The sequence below is a fragment of the Tubulanus polymorphus genome, chromosome 8 (assembly GCF_964204645.1).
Source record: "Tubulanus polymorphus chromosome 8, tnTubPoly1.2, whole genome shotgun sequence".
Classification (NCBI taxonomy): domain Eukaryota; kingdom Metazoa; phylum Nemertea; class Palaeonemertea; order Tubulaniformes; family Tubulanidae; genus Tubulanus; species Tubulanus polymorphus.
Window position 1 is genome coordinate 1710303 of NC_134032.1, and position 20238 is coordinate 1730540.

At 36.7% G+C, this 20238-nt stretch overlaps 1 protein-coding gene and 3 long non-coding RNA genes across 4 annotated transcripts; 1 reads left to right on the top strand and 3 right to left on the bottom strand.

Annotated features, from left to right (window-relative positions):
• Positions 1-3259: 3259 nt before the first annotated feature.
• LOC141910116 (uncharacterized) lies at positions 3260-5132 on the bottom strand. Its single transcript, XR_012619836.1, has 4 exons — positions 5103-5132; positions 4634-4756; positions 4306-4389; positions 3260-4101 (listed from the first exon to the last, which is right to left on the bottom strand). It is a non-coding gene; the product is annotated as an uncharacterized LOC141910116 (long non-coding RNA).
• A 280-nt stretch (positions 5133-5412) lies between these two features.
• On the bottom strand, positions 5413-6043 carry LOC141910224 (uncharacterized). Its single transcript, XR_012619873.1, has 3 exons — positions 5827-6043; positions 5626-5693; positions 5413-5534 (listed from the first exon to the last, which is right to left on the bottom strand). It is a non-coding gene; the product is annotated as an uncharacterized LOC141910224 (long non-coding RNA).
• A 946-nt stretch (positions 6044-6989) lies between these two features.
• On the bottom strand, positions 6990-7626 carry LOC141909474 (uncharacterized). Its single transcript, XR_012619740.1, has 4 exons — positions 7586-7626; positions 7406-7480; positions 7170-7239; positions 6990-7094 (listed from the first exon to the last, which is right to left on the bottom strand). It is a non-coding gene; the product is annotated as an uncharacterized LOC141909474 (long non-coding RNA).
• Positions 7627-16220: 8594 nt separating this feature from the next.
• LOC141909991 (FMRFamide receptor-like) lies at positions 16221-17243 on the top strand. Its single transcript, XM_074800681.1, has one exon. It carries the CDS (start codon positions 16221-16223, stop codon positions 17241-17243), a length of 1023 nt encoding a protein of 340 aa, XP_074656782.1.
• The last annotated feature ends 2995 nt before the right edge of the window (positions 17244-20238 follow it).

Sequence of the window (20238 nt, forward strand, 5' to 3'; positions counted from 1 at the left end):
CTTCATGTAAAATGAGATGGCTCCTAAATTCAACTGCTTTCAGTTTGACTTTGATTTCTTTTGGGAAACGGCGATTTCATTTCAAAATTATATAGGCCTTCCTCGTTATCGGAGTTGCAATATTTCTATTTCTTGAAGTGACGGCTTTGTATGCGGACGATATGACAATCAAGAATAGGAGATAATCATATTTTTCTCTCTACTAACAGAATAATTTGATTGAACTTCTATGGTTACGCGTTTTCGAGCGAATATGCGCCGAACCTTAACGCCGAACCAATCATTTTTCAGACTTCCTATTATATCATATTCAATCGTGTGGTAAGTTTATATACTGGCATGTGTTACTGCAACTAGGCCTGGGGAACAGTTGGATCACCGAAAAAACGTATCTGCTGCAGATTATCTGAGCGCTTGTATTTTTTTTTCAAATTTTCTGGCACGACCGAGACAATAGGCCTACTCTAGTGCTCAGCTGCTCAGAATCAAATTGTTGCAAAAACATCAACAAACACTATCAAGTCGATGCTCACTCAAATAAAACGTACACTATCTTCAGTTTGTGACAAGAATGAACAGGGAGATATGTACCTTTATAAATAAAGATACACGCAAAATTATAATTTTTGAAATTGATAATGATCATATATAGTAATTCATGGGACTAACTACGCTATAGTGTACTCCCTATTGAATTCAAAATACATGTATGTGTTAAACTGAGGCAAACATACCAACCCTGCCTATGCCAATTAATACATATCACATCACTTTGGCTAGAGTTGAATGATCGATAAATCCATAACAAAATCACAACTAAAACAAAATTCAAATTTGAAGTCAGATCGCTATGGGGTCCTGAAAGAAGCACCCATATCATAGAAAACCATTGTCATTATCGAATGTGGGCTATATATTCTGTAGTATAAGTGTGTGTCGGTGTAATGATTAGGCCCGGATCAGGTTACTGACTAGGAAAACCCACATTGAAAAATTAAGAACCTTGTTCGACTATGATTTCTTTTATTAATATTTCATGAAATAAGTTGAGTGATAATATAGACCTTTGAAGAGTAAGACTTTTTACACTAATTGCAATGATTAAGATTTTACATAAGGCTTTATCCATGTTTGAAGGATTGTTCAATAACAGTTACATAAGCTAGATAGAGGAAATTTAAATATTCAGGCCCAGCTAGTAAGCCTGTCTTTAAGGAGCGCAATTGGATTGATTAAGATAGGATCCATTGCGCGTTGATAAAGAATCAATAGATATTGCGGCATTCTAAATTAGATTATTTAAAAACCGCAAGTTTAGGCGTTCAATTGGTCCTAACATTCATTAGAAACATCAGATCAAAATGATACAGCGTTTCGATACTCGTCATAAAGTACATTGGCTGCATCAATTTGGTGAATTTTATATGGCAAGCACAATTTTTCTAAATTTTTAAATGTTAAAGGAAAGTTTAAGGTGCTGGACCAATAGTTATCTACACATTTGTTTGGGTCAAAAATATGCCTCCACAAGGTGAATGATATGGCAAAAATTAAGAACATTCCAAATCAAGACACATGACAGTCATTTTTGGGGGAAGATGTAGACTTTTCCCAACATAATTCGAGGATTTAATTCCCAAACTTTCATTTTTCATTGCGCCTGCATGACCTATAGTCAAGTAGTTTTCACAGCTAGAATCACCAGCCACAGACGGTTTGTTAAAAAAACCCAGGTTGGTTTATAATATAATCTATGAAATTTGATATGTAATTTGCTTGCTTATTCTTGATATAAATGAACTACCCTGATATTTGGTTCGGTACAGAGGCACGCAAAGTAGGTTCATGGCTGGAGGAAAGTAACCTTCATGTCAATGAGATTCACGACAAACATTTTCAGCAGTTTGCAGTTCTGAGGGAATTTTTGCAAACCGTAGGATCAAAAGTCTGGATATTTATCGGTCAACATGGTAAATAGGCTGAAAATTAAATAGTTCATATTCAAGACAGCGATGACTGACACCATTTTTGTGAGTGAATAAATGCAGGCTTATTTCGCGTTTGAAGTTTTAGTGGTTTACCACATTGCATCTTAAAACTTTATACATATAGTAAAGTCCGCTGCACAAGGCACCGAAAAAAAGTTTTTTCCTCGTGAAAAACGTTTTTGATGTGTCTTGTTATGCCGTGTGCAGCGGACTTAACTAATCTTGTTTTATATTTTAATAACTTAACGTACCGGGTGTTTTTTGTCATTTATATAAAAAAGCGTGTTCATGATTATGGATAGTTGGGTTTGTCAAAATAAATTTAAAAAGATAAGTTCTAGTTATTTGTGGTTAAAAGTTGGTTTGATTTTCAGGTTTTCATATCCCCATATTTCACACGAATACAAAAGGATCGGTTTAACCATAGAACCACACAGAAACTTGCTCACTTGAGTAAAAGACTAGCTCAAGGAAACATTTTTAGGACCTTGTTTTGGACGTTTTCGTTATTTCTGTGGGATTCGCTTTAAATTATGCATGGCTACATCCCTGTAGCATGTGAATTAAGTTCCAGAGTAAATTTCCAGACGGCAGATGAAGGCAATGACATAAGTTAGGGGACCCTAAATACTGAAACAAAAAATCCAATCAAAACGTCTACTAAGTTTATTCTATAATACAGTGGAACTTCGTAACAGCGAGGTTCATGGGACCAGAAAATATGTTCGTTATTACCGATAGTTCGTTTCGTTATATCCAGTATGAAATTAATAGTTATCTTTCTTACTTGGGACAAAATTCTATATTTGTTATATCCGATGAGTCGTTGTTTTCGAGTTTGCTATAACGAGGTTCCACTGTAATGCACGAATAACTGACGAGGTAAACTTAGCAAAAGAGTTCAATATAAGTTCCACAAAGCTAAACAGTTCAAATATCAAAACGATACAATTTATTATAAAAAAAACAGAATTATCGGTTTTCCACTTAAAGCATTATTAAGGAATGAAAACTAATACAGCGTATCAAAAACATATATAAAAAAAAAACGCTAATTAATACAATCTTCGATTATCTTCTGTACAATATTTCTCTCATGCACATCGGTTTTCGAGAATTAATTGATGAAATCGTATACCAGTAGCTACAGCTTGTTGGACGTCATTAGTCTGAACAGGAGGCATGGAAGAAGGCATGTGAGACCATCTATCTTGGTTTAGTAATGCAAGATAAAAATTAATATTGCACTAATATATAGCATACTGACCCACTACCTGACTCAGCTAAATAACTGCAAGTATTCAAAATAATATTGAAAGAGTTTTTTGATACTTTGGATGTTCGTAGTAATCGAGAATGGGTGCGCAGCGGTAAATCAAGTATTCGTCTAATGGCCGTCCTCCATGCCTTAAAAATGTGTCATACATACATACAAGTAGACATCAGTCCATTGGTAATACATTTATGAATCCCTATAAGTAATCTGTTTAAACTACTAATAATATATATATGTACATGTACATGAATTTAGGCCACAGGAGGACCATCTCAGGTCAGTCCAATTCTGATGAGCCCTTGAGCGATACAAATGTAATAAAAAATATCAAGATAATTGATTAAAGCGTTTTCAAAATCTCCCTTCAAAACTTCAAAAGTGTGTAAGTGCTAAGTTCAGCAATGCCATATTCCCTATATGGACGGATGGATGAATGCGAAGATAGACAACGGATGAACAGTGAGCACAATAATCTGGTGGGACTTAAGTCTCAAGTGGGCTAAAAAGGAAATATCCTGATGCGGACGTAATTTCTATCGACAAAATATTACAACCATTCACAGAGGCTCTTCGACTTTGACATTCCGTCAACGATATTGGATAACACTTAACGACGTATGTCAGCAGAATAGCTGAGAATCTACAAATCAACTTTTAAGTGGCCTTATATTGTAATTTTCAATCTTAAAATTTGCCAATCTGTTGTACCGCTCAGCTGTATTTTTTCCTAACGTCGCAGCACAGACTTCATGAGCTTGGTTATCACCGATACCAAAATATCTTGCCACCAGGGATCTAATTATGTGTATCCTTATTCTTGCACGTACTGATGAAGAACTGAAAGATGAGAGAAATCAAATAAGAAAAAACTTCATATCTATCTATCCATATATGTATAAATTTGAATCCTAGATCTGTACCTAACAAACACATTTGAGTGAAGACAAAAATTTAAATACATTGAACTGGTATACCAGTCATACAGGGATTCAGGAATTGAAATTTTAATACAATCATTTACAAATGCAATGAAATACCTACCTTAATCTCTTTTGAAGAATTTTGGATACTAAATGAATTGGTGCCATGAATGGAACTTCCATTTGTGAGTAAGAATACACCATTCTGAAAATGATAGTTTAACGGCTTTAAAGCAAATATTTGTACTGTTGACCCAACTGTATTTTGAAGGTTAAATTATTGGAGGGTTGTACAAACAAACCGTGAGATATAATGTTTTATTCAATGATGTTTTAATATTTGAACTTGAATACCGAGTGCAACATGCTCTTTCAGTAGTACGAAACATTGCTTTACCAAAATAATCTGTGAGAGTGTTCAAATATTTATGTGATTTGAGTAAACTTACATTGGATGTACTGTAAATTTTACAAAAAGTGACTCAGCAATCAGTTGAACGACACAGCTGACATTATTTTCGACAACACCAGCACCATACGCATTATCAGACAAAATATTTTCCTCCTGCAAGCTGAATGCATAGAGCAATTATCTTTATCGTTAAACAATTGCAAATATCAAGAGAAACTAAAATTATGGCACAAATGGGATGTCATAATGATATGAATTTCTCTAGAGTCCATCAGATGATGATTACATGAACTTGGCACCTCCATTTTCTGCCTTAAGCTTTAGATCAGAAATTCATAGAAATTATGGATGTTGATTATTAATTCATCCATAATATGGGTCGCTACTATGGTCAAGATTCAGATCTGTATTAAATCCCTAGATGTACATGAGCTGATGCTTTTTTTCAAAAATTAGCCAAATCGATCAAATTTTCAGAATCTCCTGTCATGAAACTTTGTTCTTACATGCTTGGTAGACTGAATATCTTCTCAATATTATATCTGAGCTCAAGGAGAACCTGAAAGTATAATAGAGAGTTGGAGTGGTGTACATTTGAAAGTCCTATAGACATATTAACGGGACACCATGCCACTGCTCAATGGGATCAAAATCTATGAAAGACTACAGCAACACCGTCTGCTGACTAGTTGAAACCGATATGTTTAATGATCTAAACTAATATTCAATAATAGAAAGTAGGAATAGAAGATCTATGCTATACTGAAGTTGGCTATAGATTAGCCATCTGAGGGCTCAAGACATATATACTCACTTTCCCATTGCTGCGATACAAATATGACAAAGGAATCATTCTTGAATCGTCTACATCGTTTTCATCATCAATGAGTTTATTCAGCTTTTGCGAACAAATCATACATACAATGCTATCAGACATTCTAAATTTAATGAATAAATACATAACATGTAAGCATCAAAGAAACTGAATTTACAAAATGTAATGTTAACCATGAACTTAAGATTAATAACCTCGAGCTACTTTTGGAAAAACAGATAATACACGCAGAAGTAATGGACAATCTGACCTCTTCCTTGACCTAGAAGAAACAAAAGCAAAGAGACCAAATTAGACATTTCTGTAGAATAACTACTGGCAGGATCAATTTGACAATTATAGGTTGATGCTATAAATGATGGACAGTTTGTAGTAGTACGTATATATGATTTTACCTGATTATAAGCACTGAGCTTTGTTTCGACGATATGTATGGGACATGTGTATGTTCTAATCAAATGACAATCTTTTTCTTCCAGACCGACACATCCAGGATGAATGAGCCATTTACAACTTACATTCAAACATTCCATAACATGATAGTTGCTATAAAATAAGAAGAGAGTTAGTTTTTGAATCTATGGAGTGAATAGTTTTCAATTAAGAATTATTGATATCTTCAATGTATCATATTCAGTAACGGTATACTGGTTTGAATTTCATACAATAATGAAGGCAAAAAGAAATTATAAAATTAAATCCTTTGATTCAGAGTTTAAGTGGTTTTGTTTCAGGTAAAAAAGAAATAACATATCTTGCAATGTAATATAATGCAGTTACGTATTTTGTATTGGTCTTGACTGGAAGTACAACCATAATAAGTCACATATAAGCTATGTGGGGGGGGGGGGGAGATTGTAAGGTGAAGCACATGTGAGAATGAATAAAGGGCTAATATGCGCCATGAGTGGTGAAGACCTCTGCAGATCCAAACACAACATTCTTCAAGGGTGGTTCATTCACATAGACATGTAGATTAAATGATATCATTAGGGCGGTTTTAATATACAATTTCAACAATCAAGAACCTTTGACATTTTATACCAACTCCTAGCTTTCTGATGCATAATTTCAGTGAAATTTTTGGCTCAGTCATGTAAATGTTGACAATAAAAAGATGTGCTACATCTTGAAGTCAATCAAGATCAAAATTAAATCCTTATTGGCTCTCAATACCTAAAATAAAGATTAAGTTACGTTATATTGTGCAAATGAACGGAACTAACTTCTCTGTCCTCATTTGATATTATGACAAAAATATACAGGATGTATGCTTGTGTGGTTCCAAAGGGTTTGTCCGCAGCGATTATTTTATGATAATAAAACTTTTGAGTCACTTTTGCCTGTAATTGCACATTTTGCATTGGTTTTTGTTATATAATGTGACAGAATGGGCATGAACCAGATTAAAGAATTAGGTGCTGCGTCAGAATGGTGATTCGCCTTAGTTATCTGACTCATGTTCAAGACATAGCTGCCAGGTGTCTGATGAATAATCAATAAATGATAAAATATTCCTGGTTGCAAATGATCAATGGATTTACAGTACCTTACTGTCATTTGTTTCAAACCATTAACCATCAATATCGCAAACAAAAGATATATAATGTCCTCCTTCCAAAGAAGAGCCTTGATGAACCACAACACTGCAAAGTTTAAAATTCTGAAAAATATGTGACAGTGTTATTTATGTGCAGTATTCCTAAAAAACTAGAATATCTTCAGTAAATGAGCATACCTCGTTGTGGAAGCTAAGAACTTCATCAAATCTCACAAAATCATTTCTTTTTTCCAATGTCTTACTGAATCTTAAAAGGACAAGACAGTCTATTAGTTATAACTCCACCAATCAATTCTAGAGATACTGTTCATACCGTATGCCATGCGTAAAATACCATTCTACAGGGTGCCTCAAAAAATGTGTTTTCAGTTACACAAAAGCAGTTTAAGCAAATTGACAGATTAAGTATTTACCTGTTAATTTGAATAGCTAAACATTCAGGAGCCTTCAAAGGTTTAGTAGATTTCCTTGCAACCTTTAATTTGCAACTTCAATGAAAAACGATGGAAATGAAATCATAGCTAAAAGATAATACCTATAAATATGGAATCAGTACTTATGATCACTACATGAAATAAACATAACAAACTCACTGGGAACACTCATAGTCATCCAGTTCCTCACTACAAAAATATGAATTAAGTAACAAGACAAGGGTTGTGACTCCTTTTCCTTTATCCTTCTGAAATACAAAGAAAATCTCAAATGTCATATAGGAACTATTTATAGGAAACATATAGAAATATTCAGCGGTTTAAGGGACCAAAAACACAGCTACACACCCCAAGTGATAGACTGAGGTTTGTGAATCCATCAGTTTGTGTTGATTCAGTAGAACAGGATCTACAGATGACTGAAAGAGAAAGTCATGAAATATTCAAACAGGGCTTACTGATGTGAAAATTAAGTGTAGTAAAAATGAATGAATCATTGCTTGAAAAGCTTTGCTACTTAAAATACCTTTTGTTTGAAGAGAACCATGGAAAAACTTAACAATCTGTTTAAAATCAGAACTGAAAAAATAAACACACATTATATTCATCATCTATCTAGCCTCAATTTTTTGATAAGTATAAACATAATTGCATTCGTTCATTCGCTTGTTGCTTCATTCATTTTGTTTACCTTGAATTTTCATCTTCAATTTTACTCATCCAACGAATGAAGAACTCATGGGCATCACACTGACGTCTTGAGTAGAGCCCTATATCTAAGATAAAATGGGGTGAAAATCAGTTTGGTTCAGTAAAGGAAAGTTGAAGAAAGAAGTGAGAAAGAAGCAAAACCACATTTTTTTCCAGTTCACCACGGTTGTGTATGAACACCAAACCATCCAGCTCTTCATTATAGAACAGATAAGCAAGGGTCTCATTCCTCGAGACATCACCTACATATTTTGATCATAGTAGTGTATAACATACATGAATAGCATAAAAGTCATGAAGCGAAGCAACATATATAAAACAGAAAACAGATGAAATAGGAGTGAAATATTGCACTGGTCATTGTGGTCACCTCAAAGTCTTCAGATACAGAAGCAAGTGGCAATGAGGCTCTAGTCATTTAAGACCCTACTCAAAATTAGGGGATACCTATGGAATTTCCAAGAAAATAACGCCTATGTGACTGTCATTGGTTTGGCAAGAAATCATACTATAATTAAATATCATATCAAAAGTGTTTGATACAGGCTATTCCTAGTATAAGCCCATCTGATCACTTTTCCTGAGATAGGCACATAAAATGTTTTCCTAAATCGCTGCAATAAGGTGAAAAAAGACTTTTGGTGCAACGACACAACTAGCACACCACGCCTACTGGCGAAATGCTTGACAATCTGAAAATAATCAAATACCACATTATTCCGTTATTCGCCTGGTGATCATACTCAGAAACGAATTATGTACCTTGAAACTCACCCAGCACGAATTTCAACACATTATAATGGCAAACCATAATCACTACCATTAGGAAGCTACAGGTCTCAGAATTCAGGGCACAAGTGACCTTTTTTTGTCAAAATATCAAGGAACTTCATTGAAGCATATTCAAGATTTCCCAGCCAGCCATCTGGAATTTGATCAGGCCAGTTTTTGGCTCCAGATGCATCTAAAGTAGCTATTAACCTAATATCAAAACAAACCATTGAAGCATCAATTACAGTTCAATTTTCCACAAATTACTGGGGCCTGTCTACAAACAATGAATGAAAAGTGAACAAATTAGGCCCGCTAGGATTTAAGTCCCAAGTGGGTTAAAAAGCATTTGCATTGTAATGAGACATAATCATGTGGATTACTTAATACTTAATACCCTGAGATGAAGCCTATATGTGTAGAGTATTTACATAGACAATGTGAAGCAAAGAAAATTGATGAAAAACAAATAGGAAGATTATATAATATACCAACCATTTTGCCATTATTCTGTCAGGAAAAGGAAATTGAAATATAAACATTAGGTCAAAAACACTTTAATTCTCAAATTACACAACTAATCTAGTTTATGAATTAGAGATATTTTATTTCAAAGGACTAAAAATTGCAGTATAATGAGAAATTTTGATCAAAGTAAATACTTACTAGGCAAAAGACATTTCATGGCACTAGGATTCACTACATGACTAATATTTGCTGATGTACTTCGCAGAACTAGACACAGATCCTCCAGTGTCTGGGTTCAAGTTCAAGTTCAAGTTCAAATTTATTTCACAGAAAGCATGACAGGCTATGTACACAGGTTGAGAGAAAACAAACAATAAAATTTACAATTTTTTTAAACAAAGCACAATTATAAAAGAGAGAGAGAGGACAGTAGCTTTCAGTGTGGGCCAAGCAAAGCCTTTAGGCCGCTGTCGCAAGCACCCAGGGAAAAAAAAAACGAAAGGGAAATGAAGAAATAAAGTGGAAGGAAATGAAAGTTGATGATTTTTGATAATTTCAGGAGAGTTTATATGAGTAAGCTAGAGGGTTCAGGAGAGTGAGCAATTATAACAATTAGGGTTATTACATTGATGGATATCATTGTAGGTGGAGGTGAGATATGGTCTGAGTTTACGTTTTAAATTTTGTTTGCTTGTTTGTAGGATATCATACCTACTGAGGGTGAAATTATCCTGCTTTACCTCGAAATCAAAGATGTTATGTGTCAATTCTATGAACAATAGGAATGCTTGGCTGTGAGACGATTATCCCACCCTTAAGGCTGGCTTGAGGCTGATTAGCGGGATATGAGATCCTCCCAGTTGCTTCCCTGCTTTTGTCCGGTTCCGATTACTGGCAACTGCACTGGATCACATGGTCATGAGCATTTTGAGGATAGATTTAAATTATTTTGAATTGCGAAATATATTTCCAGTTGAAAAGCAGTTTCGTTAAGACTTTTATCTTTCTGATTCGGTTTTGAATACAATGTGTAAGCGACATCATATAAAGATGGCCGCTCACTACGTAATTCTACCAATTTCGTTTCTAGATCTTTAGTCCAGTCAACTGCAATGCTGGACGTTTGGTTTGCGTTTGAAACTACTTGAAATTACCGGTAAATATTTGTGACATGATACAAATGACACTAATGTAGCAATCAAAATTTGTACTATGATCATTCGGTCTCTAATTGGCTGGTATTCCTGCGCTCAGTTCCATCGCGTCAAGTCAGGAGAGGGAGGTTGTCATACACATAGGATAACATATATACCGGTACCCATCCTTTATATGGGCTAAGCATAAAGTCAAATTATGGCTCCTCACCGAAATTTGATGATGATGATTAGGCCTATATATCCAATCATAGAACTCATCATGAGCTACAATTTTGCAAAGTGGTGACAATTTTGCAATTGTGGTAAAAATATGCCTAGGTAACTTGACTAAAATTGAACCGATATGCATTAGGCTATTCCTCAGGCATTGATATTCACAGGGCTCTGCCCCAAATGACATCCAAGTCAAGTCACGGGGCCGTATATTTTGGTGCAGCTGAAAAGTAGCGATACTTAAAATAATATACATAGATGATGATAAATATTTCAGTTAGATATATCATAATAGCATAGGCTATATGGTATCTATAGTTAGTCTGAATACTGGTGGTCGTTTCACGAACGCCAGTTAACTTCGAATTCGAAGGTGATAATCAAAAATTCTTCGAATTAGGCATAGATCATTTGATGATTAAATCTGTTTCACTAACGCAAATTAGCGAAAAATTAACCAATTCAAATTATCTCAGATAATTCTGAATTAGTTGCCCATAATGCATTAGTCCTATAACATGAACAAGGTTTCATTCATAAATATCGTAGGATTTTTTGGTTGTACAATGAAATTGTATAATTGATCGTTCCGTATTTTCTTTGCAATTCTTTCTCCAATGAGATTTTCAATAGGCCCTAAATCTAAAAATGTGTAGGTGATATATGATAAATATCTTAATTTGCATTTTTGAAATGGGCATCGAAAATTAACCTAAAAATTTTTATTCGCATTGGGCAACTAACCCAAATTAGAGGCTTAATCCCTGTATGTAAAACCGGGCCCAGGGAGTTAGGGTGAGTTTAAGGGTCCGTTTTACACTTAGAGAGATGAAAGGGTTAGGGTAAGGTTGAGATACGATACGTTGAATGCTATATGAATTGAAAACTTACAGCCAGATTGCAAGAACGTATTTTATATCTATATTTAGAGGATATATACACTGGTCCGGGTTCGAATCCCGCTCTATTTTCTCTAAATCTGTTCAAATTTTCTTGAATTTTCAAAGTTTTGCATTTGCGCAGCATCAATTAGGCAATCAAAACAAGTCATTGGAAAAATGACATAGTCTAATAATAAGAAAGGCAGCCAATATTTTGCCAATGCGGTATTATTCCTCTTAACACTATTTTGCCAATGGCGCGTTCTGAATGACTAATTGCGGCTGCATAGGAAAGTTTGGAGAACAGAGTTAGCCTAGACAAAATAAGAGCATAGACTAGAGTGGGATTCGAACCCGGACCACCAGATTACTGGCCTAACGTCTTTCCACTAGACTAGACCACTGGGCTCACTGACAACTACCCGTAATTTTTCACTACAGCCTCACCTTTACCAAAACTCTATGGGTAATAACGGACACTTAAGTGGCTAAACCTCACCCTAACCGGCGCGATTTTATTGTTACATTTCATAGCCATTGGGCATTGGCAAAATAGCATATCGCTGTGGCTACTCGTACGGACCCGTACGGATTACTCTGGAGGCTATTCATACGGAACTAGGATCTGTTTCACCAAGAATCTTAGTGTCTGATGTACCACAGGATTGGTTACACTAGGATCGTAGAGCGACGGAGATCACTGGTGGAGACAACCACTGCCAGTGCTGGGTGAAGGATCTGTACGCTAATTACTGTCGCTGATTGGCCGATAAACGCCCGCCATTCAAGGAAAGTGTGGAGAATATAGTTAGAGAACAATAGAGTGGATCAAGCGAGACTCGAACCTGGGCCAGTAGATAACTAGCACAGCATCATACCACTAATGTCTATTTATTAATTGATGAGACCTGTTTTTCTGGGATATTTTGCTTACTATTTGGGGTACATACCTCATTTATGTCTTAACAGAATGCCAAAAATCGCGGACAACAACTGAATATCCGATATTATTCCAGTTCTGTACCAATTAGATGGATTAGCAAAAAGACTCCTTAAGTCCAGTTGAATGAGAGAGAAAATCCTCCGTTTTGTGAAATTTCTTGGATTTGAACATTGTTACCACTGAGCTCACTGACAGTCAGCCGAATGTTTTGACTAGCCTGACCGTACGAATAATTCCACAGTAATCCGTACGGGTGCGTACGAATAGCCTACGGAATTATTCATACGGGCGCGTACGAATAGCCTACGGAATTATTCGTACGTGTCTGTACGAATAGCCACTTGATTTACTAAAATAATGCTGCATTATTGGCAAAATATCCACTTCCATTCTTTAAAGCCTTCAAAATGGGCTTTATATATACTTACGACATCTATTGAAAAGCTCCATTGAATTCTGGCTTTCTGCGGACTTTTTAGAGAACAGTTTGAAATGTTCTGCTACACACTTAACCGATTGAATAACGCTGTTCATATAACAAGACTGCCCATAATTAGTAAGACCACGAGTGTATTTTGAAGGCCTCTTAGAATATGCCCAAGCAGTAGAACCTAAGAACATCATATTGTATGTTGAAAACTGAAAAAAACTGTTAAATCGCTGAGTCGAAACTTGTCGAAAAAGTTATTCCAACTTGGCGCAAGTATCCGTGGCGCCTCCTACTATTGCCAACGTTTCAGTATAGGATGTTGTTTGCATTTTGATTCTTACTCTGGCATGCACTTCCGCCGATAATTCTTACTTGGCACGATATTCCCACTTGGCGCATAACATCACTAGCGCTGCTAGAGATGGCGCCACGAGCTGGTCATAGATCCTGCGGGCTACGAGTTCACAGCGAAGTGGCGTCACGTCTCTTGCGCTGAGAATAACGGTCTTCACAGATGACAGAGAAGTTTTCAAACTGATTTTGATGAGTCAAATAACTTTCTAATAATAAATAATATTTCGCTTGTATAAAACTGACAGTCAATTCTAACCTGTTCAGACGTTTTACTATACTGAACATATCACACCATTTACAATGGTACAACGAACATTTTCATTCAATTTAGCTTCAATTTCATATTCTACACAAATAATAAACTTTCACAAATTTTAGAAAATTGAGTTAGATCTCTGAGGAATGTGATGCGAACGATAAATCTTACAAATGAATTGCCGCTATAATAAAGACTTGAATGATATCTTTTATATGAACGCTGAATGAATTTTCGAATACGCGAGAGAACACACTGTCAGTTCCAGAACGTTCATACTCTGAGACAGTCATAGTAAACTCTCAGACAGTCAGTACACTCTCAGACAGTCAGTACACTCTTACGAATCATGAATTCAACTCAGATGCAAATTGGCAGAGTTTATAACAGTTATATCGTTCTCATGTCCGTGGTTAACAAGTCTGGAATCTACCGCACTGTGACATTGGCCTTTCTACCCGTCGTGTTCATGTTAGGAGCCTTCGGAAATTCGGCTACTTTTCTGATAATGATAAATCGCAGATTCCGCAGTTTATCCTACGCTAACTATCTGATCATTCTTTCTGCTAGTGATTTTGTCTACTGCATCAGTTTAACGCTGATGCCCGTTTTGCAGTTTGTTCTCTCGCGCGATAAAGACGGTCCGATATTCTTCATGAATTCGCTGATAGTTTGCAAAATCTACGAGTTTGTAATGACTCTTGCCGGTGGCAATAGCGCGTGGTTAATAGTAGCGATATCTCTAGAACGCGTGGCGGTTGTTCTCTTCCCGATCAAATCTCGTTTGATATGTACACCGAGAGTGGCTAGATTTGTTATATTGATAATTACCGTAGTAAATTCGTTGTTTCTATATCTCACACCTACTTTGTCGATACAGTTTACTGACCAGTCTTTTGGATGTTTCTACAAGTTGATTGATCAGATTACAGCTTTTGCCATAATTGTCATCCACCTTGTGGTTTTACCATTAACTCTGATCATTGCATCAAATTCTGTCATAATAATTCAGTTATTCAGAGGTTCAAAATTGGTGTCGTCCGATCAGAAAACCGCGAAATCAAAACGTACGACAATAATGCTCGTAACGGTTTCACTCGCATTTGCAATATTTACACTTCCAACCACTATAACAGTATTTTTACCAATCTCTCAGGAGAAGAAAGATTTTGTTTATGATATTTTCACTCAATTCTATGTTTGTAACTTTGTGATAAATTTTTACATATATCTTTTACTGGGACGGGAAATTCGTGAATATTTCTGTATGAAAATCCGCTGTAGAAATGCAGTGAAATAATCATTGATGACTTTATCCGACATGAACTCAAGAAATTATAGAATAGAAAATTGCAGTCAAGGGCATTTAAAATTGATACCGTGTTTTCGCTGTACACTGGTTTCTCAAAAGCGACGCAGGAGCCTGAGGCCGGTTCCATAGTGAAGACCTAAGACCAAAAGTGGTCTTAAGTCTTAAGACTGGGCTTAAGTTGTTACATTAGCTATATAACTAAGTTGGTCTTAGACTGATCTTAAGTTGTTAGATTAGCTATAGAACTAAGTTGGTCTTAGAACGGTCTTAAATTTAAGCCCTGACTATGGAACTGGCTTCAGGTGTTTTTTTATTTAGTTAAAATAAACCTTGAAATAGAATATTTCGAGAAAGATATGGAGGAAGAGCATGAAGTCAAATTTCTATCTTTATTGAGGTAGAAAGTGCAGTGAGGATGACAAGAGGGATCGAAATCCCCGTGTGCAGTCGGTCTAATTAACTAGGCTTCAGAGAAAGTCCTCGACAAGAACATTAAAACTGAAATACAGTGTTTATGAAATGTATATTAATACGATAACATCAGTAGCTGGGAGTGAGAATATGATAATTATAAAACATATCACTGATTAATGTAGAAATATCGTTATAACATTCAACACTTTTCATATGACATTAAGAATTTCGAGTTATGTTGGAAGTAAGAATTAAATGAAGGTCGATCAAATAGGTCAAGTATCGGGGACTATCTTCCACGATTATAGAACATGTCAAAATATTCACATGGCGCTAACCATCACAGACTCGAACCTGGGACCTAGCTCTCCAGCCACTAAGCCATAGACTAGTGAAACTCGGTGTTGCAAGGGGTTGTCTAGTCAGTGGTGCCCAGTGCGTTGTCTGGTGACGAGTCAAGTGTAGTGTCTCACAACCAACATCCTTTAATCTCAAGTTTCATATCGTGTTTACTAGCGGAAAATTCTCTACCGAGATCTCGCTGAATCAGTAGCACGTCAAACATTCTAAAACTCGTAGTGAATTCGGCGCCCAGAATGTTAACAAAATCTTTACAATCATAGACCTGATACATAGACTATGCATGTCCTATGAATATGTATATGCTTCCACTATCCGTAGGCATACAGTTCTGGAAATTACAGCCTTTGATGCTGTAAACCGTGTGGCCACCGCGGGTCGACACAATAACGACAACGCAGAAGATGATTATTGTACTTCAGAACTCAAGCGAATATCGGGATTGAGGAAGGCAGTGTCTGATCAGAGCGAATCGAGTAAACGGTCTCTCTTGCGGTTTTCCGTATCGAATTTTCGATAGCGCAATGTCGGTGAATGAAACGTCAGACCCGGGGCAGGTTTGCTGTGTTCCCTGTAACGCTTCGATCGTATTAAACTACAGGGCGATAATGACTTATGCGCGGGGCTCGTTTTATTCGATCGGTATCATCTCGAACTGTCTCGCGTTTGTTGTACTCCATCTGATGACACTCGGAGGTAGCAGTATTCTATATTTGAAGATGCTGGCTGTAGCTGATTGCGTGAACTGTCTGACCGGGCTGTTCGGGCGCGAGATGTTGTTTGTTTCGACCTCGTTAGAATATCTTCACTATAACCACATTTATCAACAATATAAACGCCATGTTTATCTTTACGTGGACGCCATCTTCCAGATGACGACGACCACAAGTTCGTGGCTACTGTTCGCATTAAGCTTAGACCGCTATGTAGCTATCAGATTCCCGCTGTCTGCTAGGAATATATGCACGATTCGTAACGCAGTTCGTGTTTCGGTTGCTATTTGGATTCTAACATTTATTTTCGATTTTCCGACGATTTGGGATCTAGAAACGTACTTTAGGATGCCCGGTCAGCCTTGTAAATATGTTGTACAAAGGAAACTCCTGCTTAAGAATAAACAATACGCTTTGTATTACGATTTTGTATTTGGCAAAATTGTGCTGAAGTTTATTCCGGGTTTGATTGTTTTAGGTTGTAACGTACACATGATGATGTTGGTTCGGTTGGCGGCTCGTCTGAGACACAAACTTCAACAAATCGACGTCAAAGATGAAGCTTCGACGAATAGTAAACAAGGACGACAAATAACTCTGACGATATTAGCTTTAAATATAGTATTTATGGTTGAATATGGAATGTCTTTAATAAACACATTTATACCGGCGATTTTACCCGATGGATACACATATCGTCCGTATCATTCGGGGCAGTTGTTACACGCTATCAATGCTATGATAAATCTATTCGTTTATTTAGGAATTCGAAAAGGTTTTGGAGAAACTTTAGTTTGGTTTTTGAGTTGTCGTCGGTTTGGAAAGCGAGTGTAGTATAAGATGAGCAAGATGTAATGTGGGGGTTACAATGGTGGGAACAGGGACACCCCCTGGTGCGCATCTGTCACCACCGGGATCTTTGAATTTCGCTTGAGTGAGTGAAAATACCACAAAACGCCCAAGAAGAAAACAACTCTCAGCACACAGAGTTCCTGTCTTCGGTAGTACTTTATTCAGCGAACTGATCTCAACGATCTAGATGGTTACAGCTGTCTCCATCAACCGTCCAAAACAACTAGTATATATAGTTCGCTTCTTAATTATCTTATCGATAAAGACATTACCTAAACGGTAAAAATTGTCGTTAGCCCAACCTGAGTTGGATGAAAAACCATTCAATCTAAAGTGACGTGACGATGAACGTGACATTTTCTCATTGATTTCTGTCTATATACGTGACATTTCTCATTAAATTCTGACGTAAAGTTTGAAGCAGTTGTTGATCCCAAAATCCGACATTTTCACATTAATTCATGTCACAAAGTTTGAGCTATCTTTTGAAGCAGCAGTTCTCTATTTATGAATCGAACTGCTGTTGAAAATCAATAACATAAATCAATCCATAACCCAAATCAATAGTACTGCTGTCAGACCTCTGTTTGCAGTGAGACAACTCTGATGAATCAGTTTCAGATTCGAACCCTTTTTTTATGCACTCATTTCTAGTACGTATTCCTCAGAATCAGTGTCGGACCGGGCTCGAACCTGGGACACCCCTATACTCCCCCACACTCTTAATCGGTATGAATTGAAACTGGAATTTCGCGATCTGACGATTCAAACTAATTACATTTTTGTCGTAGAAAAAAACACCGACAGAATATGTTTCAAAAAGTGTCCAAGTATTTCAGAAACCCGGACATAACGTTTTCAGCGACAAACGCGTGATTTTTGTCCAAACGTTTAGGTTAAAGTCTGTGCTGTTCTCTATGCGGGCTTTTAATTGACGAGGTTGAACGATAAACAGCAGGACCCAGTTCCACAGTTGTGAGTTAGAGTTAACTCAGAGTTAAAGTTAGTTCATTTTCAATGTTTTAACCCAGGGTCAAATCTTAACTCACAACTGTGGAACTGGACCCAGATCGACACAGATCTTATATTTCACATTTCTAACTCTTAGACATTGTCGAATCTGCTAGAATATTTTACTTTGAAATATATATTTTCACCTCTACAATAGGTCCTTGTTGGGGAATTATTCTTAATCTACTTAGGCCTACATTCATTTTACAACAATAGAATGTCATAAATCTGTTTTATAATTTGTGTGAGAATTGATTTCTCATTTGATGCGGTCAATAGAACCGTACGGATGAATAATATCGCCGGAGACTTTAACGATTTCTAAAACGTGGAAAATAAATTTCCGATAATGCGAGAGGACGCGGCCGGTCTCCATTCATTATAAGACGGTCAGTACACTAACACGCGATTCTAGTATAGATCATGAATTTAACTCAGATGATGATTGGTCGAACTTAGGGTAACTCACTGTAATTTCGCAAGACCACATAAGTTCGGAAGTTTTCTTCTACAGCCTCTCCGCGGTCGCGGAGAGGGAATACCTATTTGGACTAGCTTAAATTTGAAAAAGGGGGAGTAGGTTGGTATTTCCTGGGAATTCCACGGGAATGCGCGCCATTTTGATGACGTAGTACGCATTTCTTTCTGGCACACGAAATCAGCGCGGCAAATCGCTAAAGTCGGTCACGTAAGTACACTATTGATTCGACCCGCTTTTACGGCATTTCGTGGCAGCCGATACGTAAACACTGCCGCGAAGTTCTAGGAAGCCGATAGTTTGTTTATAAACATTCATTTACTATCGGAATACGCTCATTGTTACATAAACGGCGATTTTCAAAAACTCAAACGCCTACACATAATTTCGGAAATCCCATACCCAGCTTTCACGGCTCCTCCACGTAATTTCGGAAGTTCCGAAATAATGTATAATTGTTATTGCGTATGTTTACACAGCTGTTTTTCCTAGAAATGAACGATTCTATTTCTAATTCAAAACAACAAACAACTTTTTTAGATTAAAATTGAATTTATTTAAGCTTAGGCCTATAATTAGTTGGACCTTGTGGCTAATGACTGTAGCAGCCTAATAAAATTAAAACAAATTGAAAAACTACCACAAATTGAAGGTCTTAGACCCTGCTGTTTTATCGGCCCGAGGACAGTGCCCTTTCCCTGTAAGCATTGATTAATTTAAAATTTGGTTTTATTTCCAGGATGCCAAAGGTTTATTGCAAATGGTCAGAAGACCAAATGACCAACGCGATTGAATCAGTGAAATCAGGCTCTTCGATATTGAGAGCAGCCAGTGAGTTTTCTGTACCAAAATCAACTCTGCATGATAGAGTTAGTGGAAAAATCTGTCATGCAACAGCAAAATTAGGCAGGCCGACCCATCTCAGCATGGTGGATGAGACACAACTTGCAGACTTTGCAAAGAACCGAGCTGATTTGGGGTATGGGTTTTCGAAAAGTAATTTTATGAGGTATGCTGGTGATTTGGCACTCAAACGCGGCAAACCATTCCAGGAGGTATGTCTATTGACTTGTGATCTGTTAATTCTCAGCTTGGTATGTAGGCCTATAAGTTAAAAAAATCTATATATATATATACCGGTATTTATATCTGTAGGTTGTTCCTAGTGACCAGTTTTGGGCTGGCTTTAAAGCCAGACACCCAAGTGTATCGTTGCGAAAGCCAGAGGGCACTGCTGCTGTTAGGCACCAGTGCATGAACGTGAAAAAAGTAGGCAGCTATTTCAAGGCCATCCAGAGTGCATTGGCTGGTATTCAGCCAATGTACATCTGGAACCTTGACGAAACCGGGGTTCAGTTGACCCACGTACCAGGGAAAATCGTAGCAAGGTAGGGCAAATTGATGATTTTTGATGTAACGAACTGGCCAATTACACTGATCTTATTACAACTATATTCTTATTGTTAATATATCATCTAGAAACAGTTA

What these genes read in the sequence shown, in the direction of transcription:
- LOC141909991 (XM_074800681.1), top strand. Translation starts at nt 16,221, where the DNA reads ATGTCGGTGAATGAAACGTCAGACCCGGGGCAGGTTTGCTGTGTTCCC.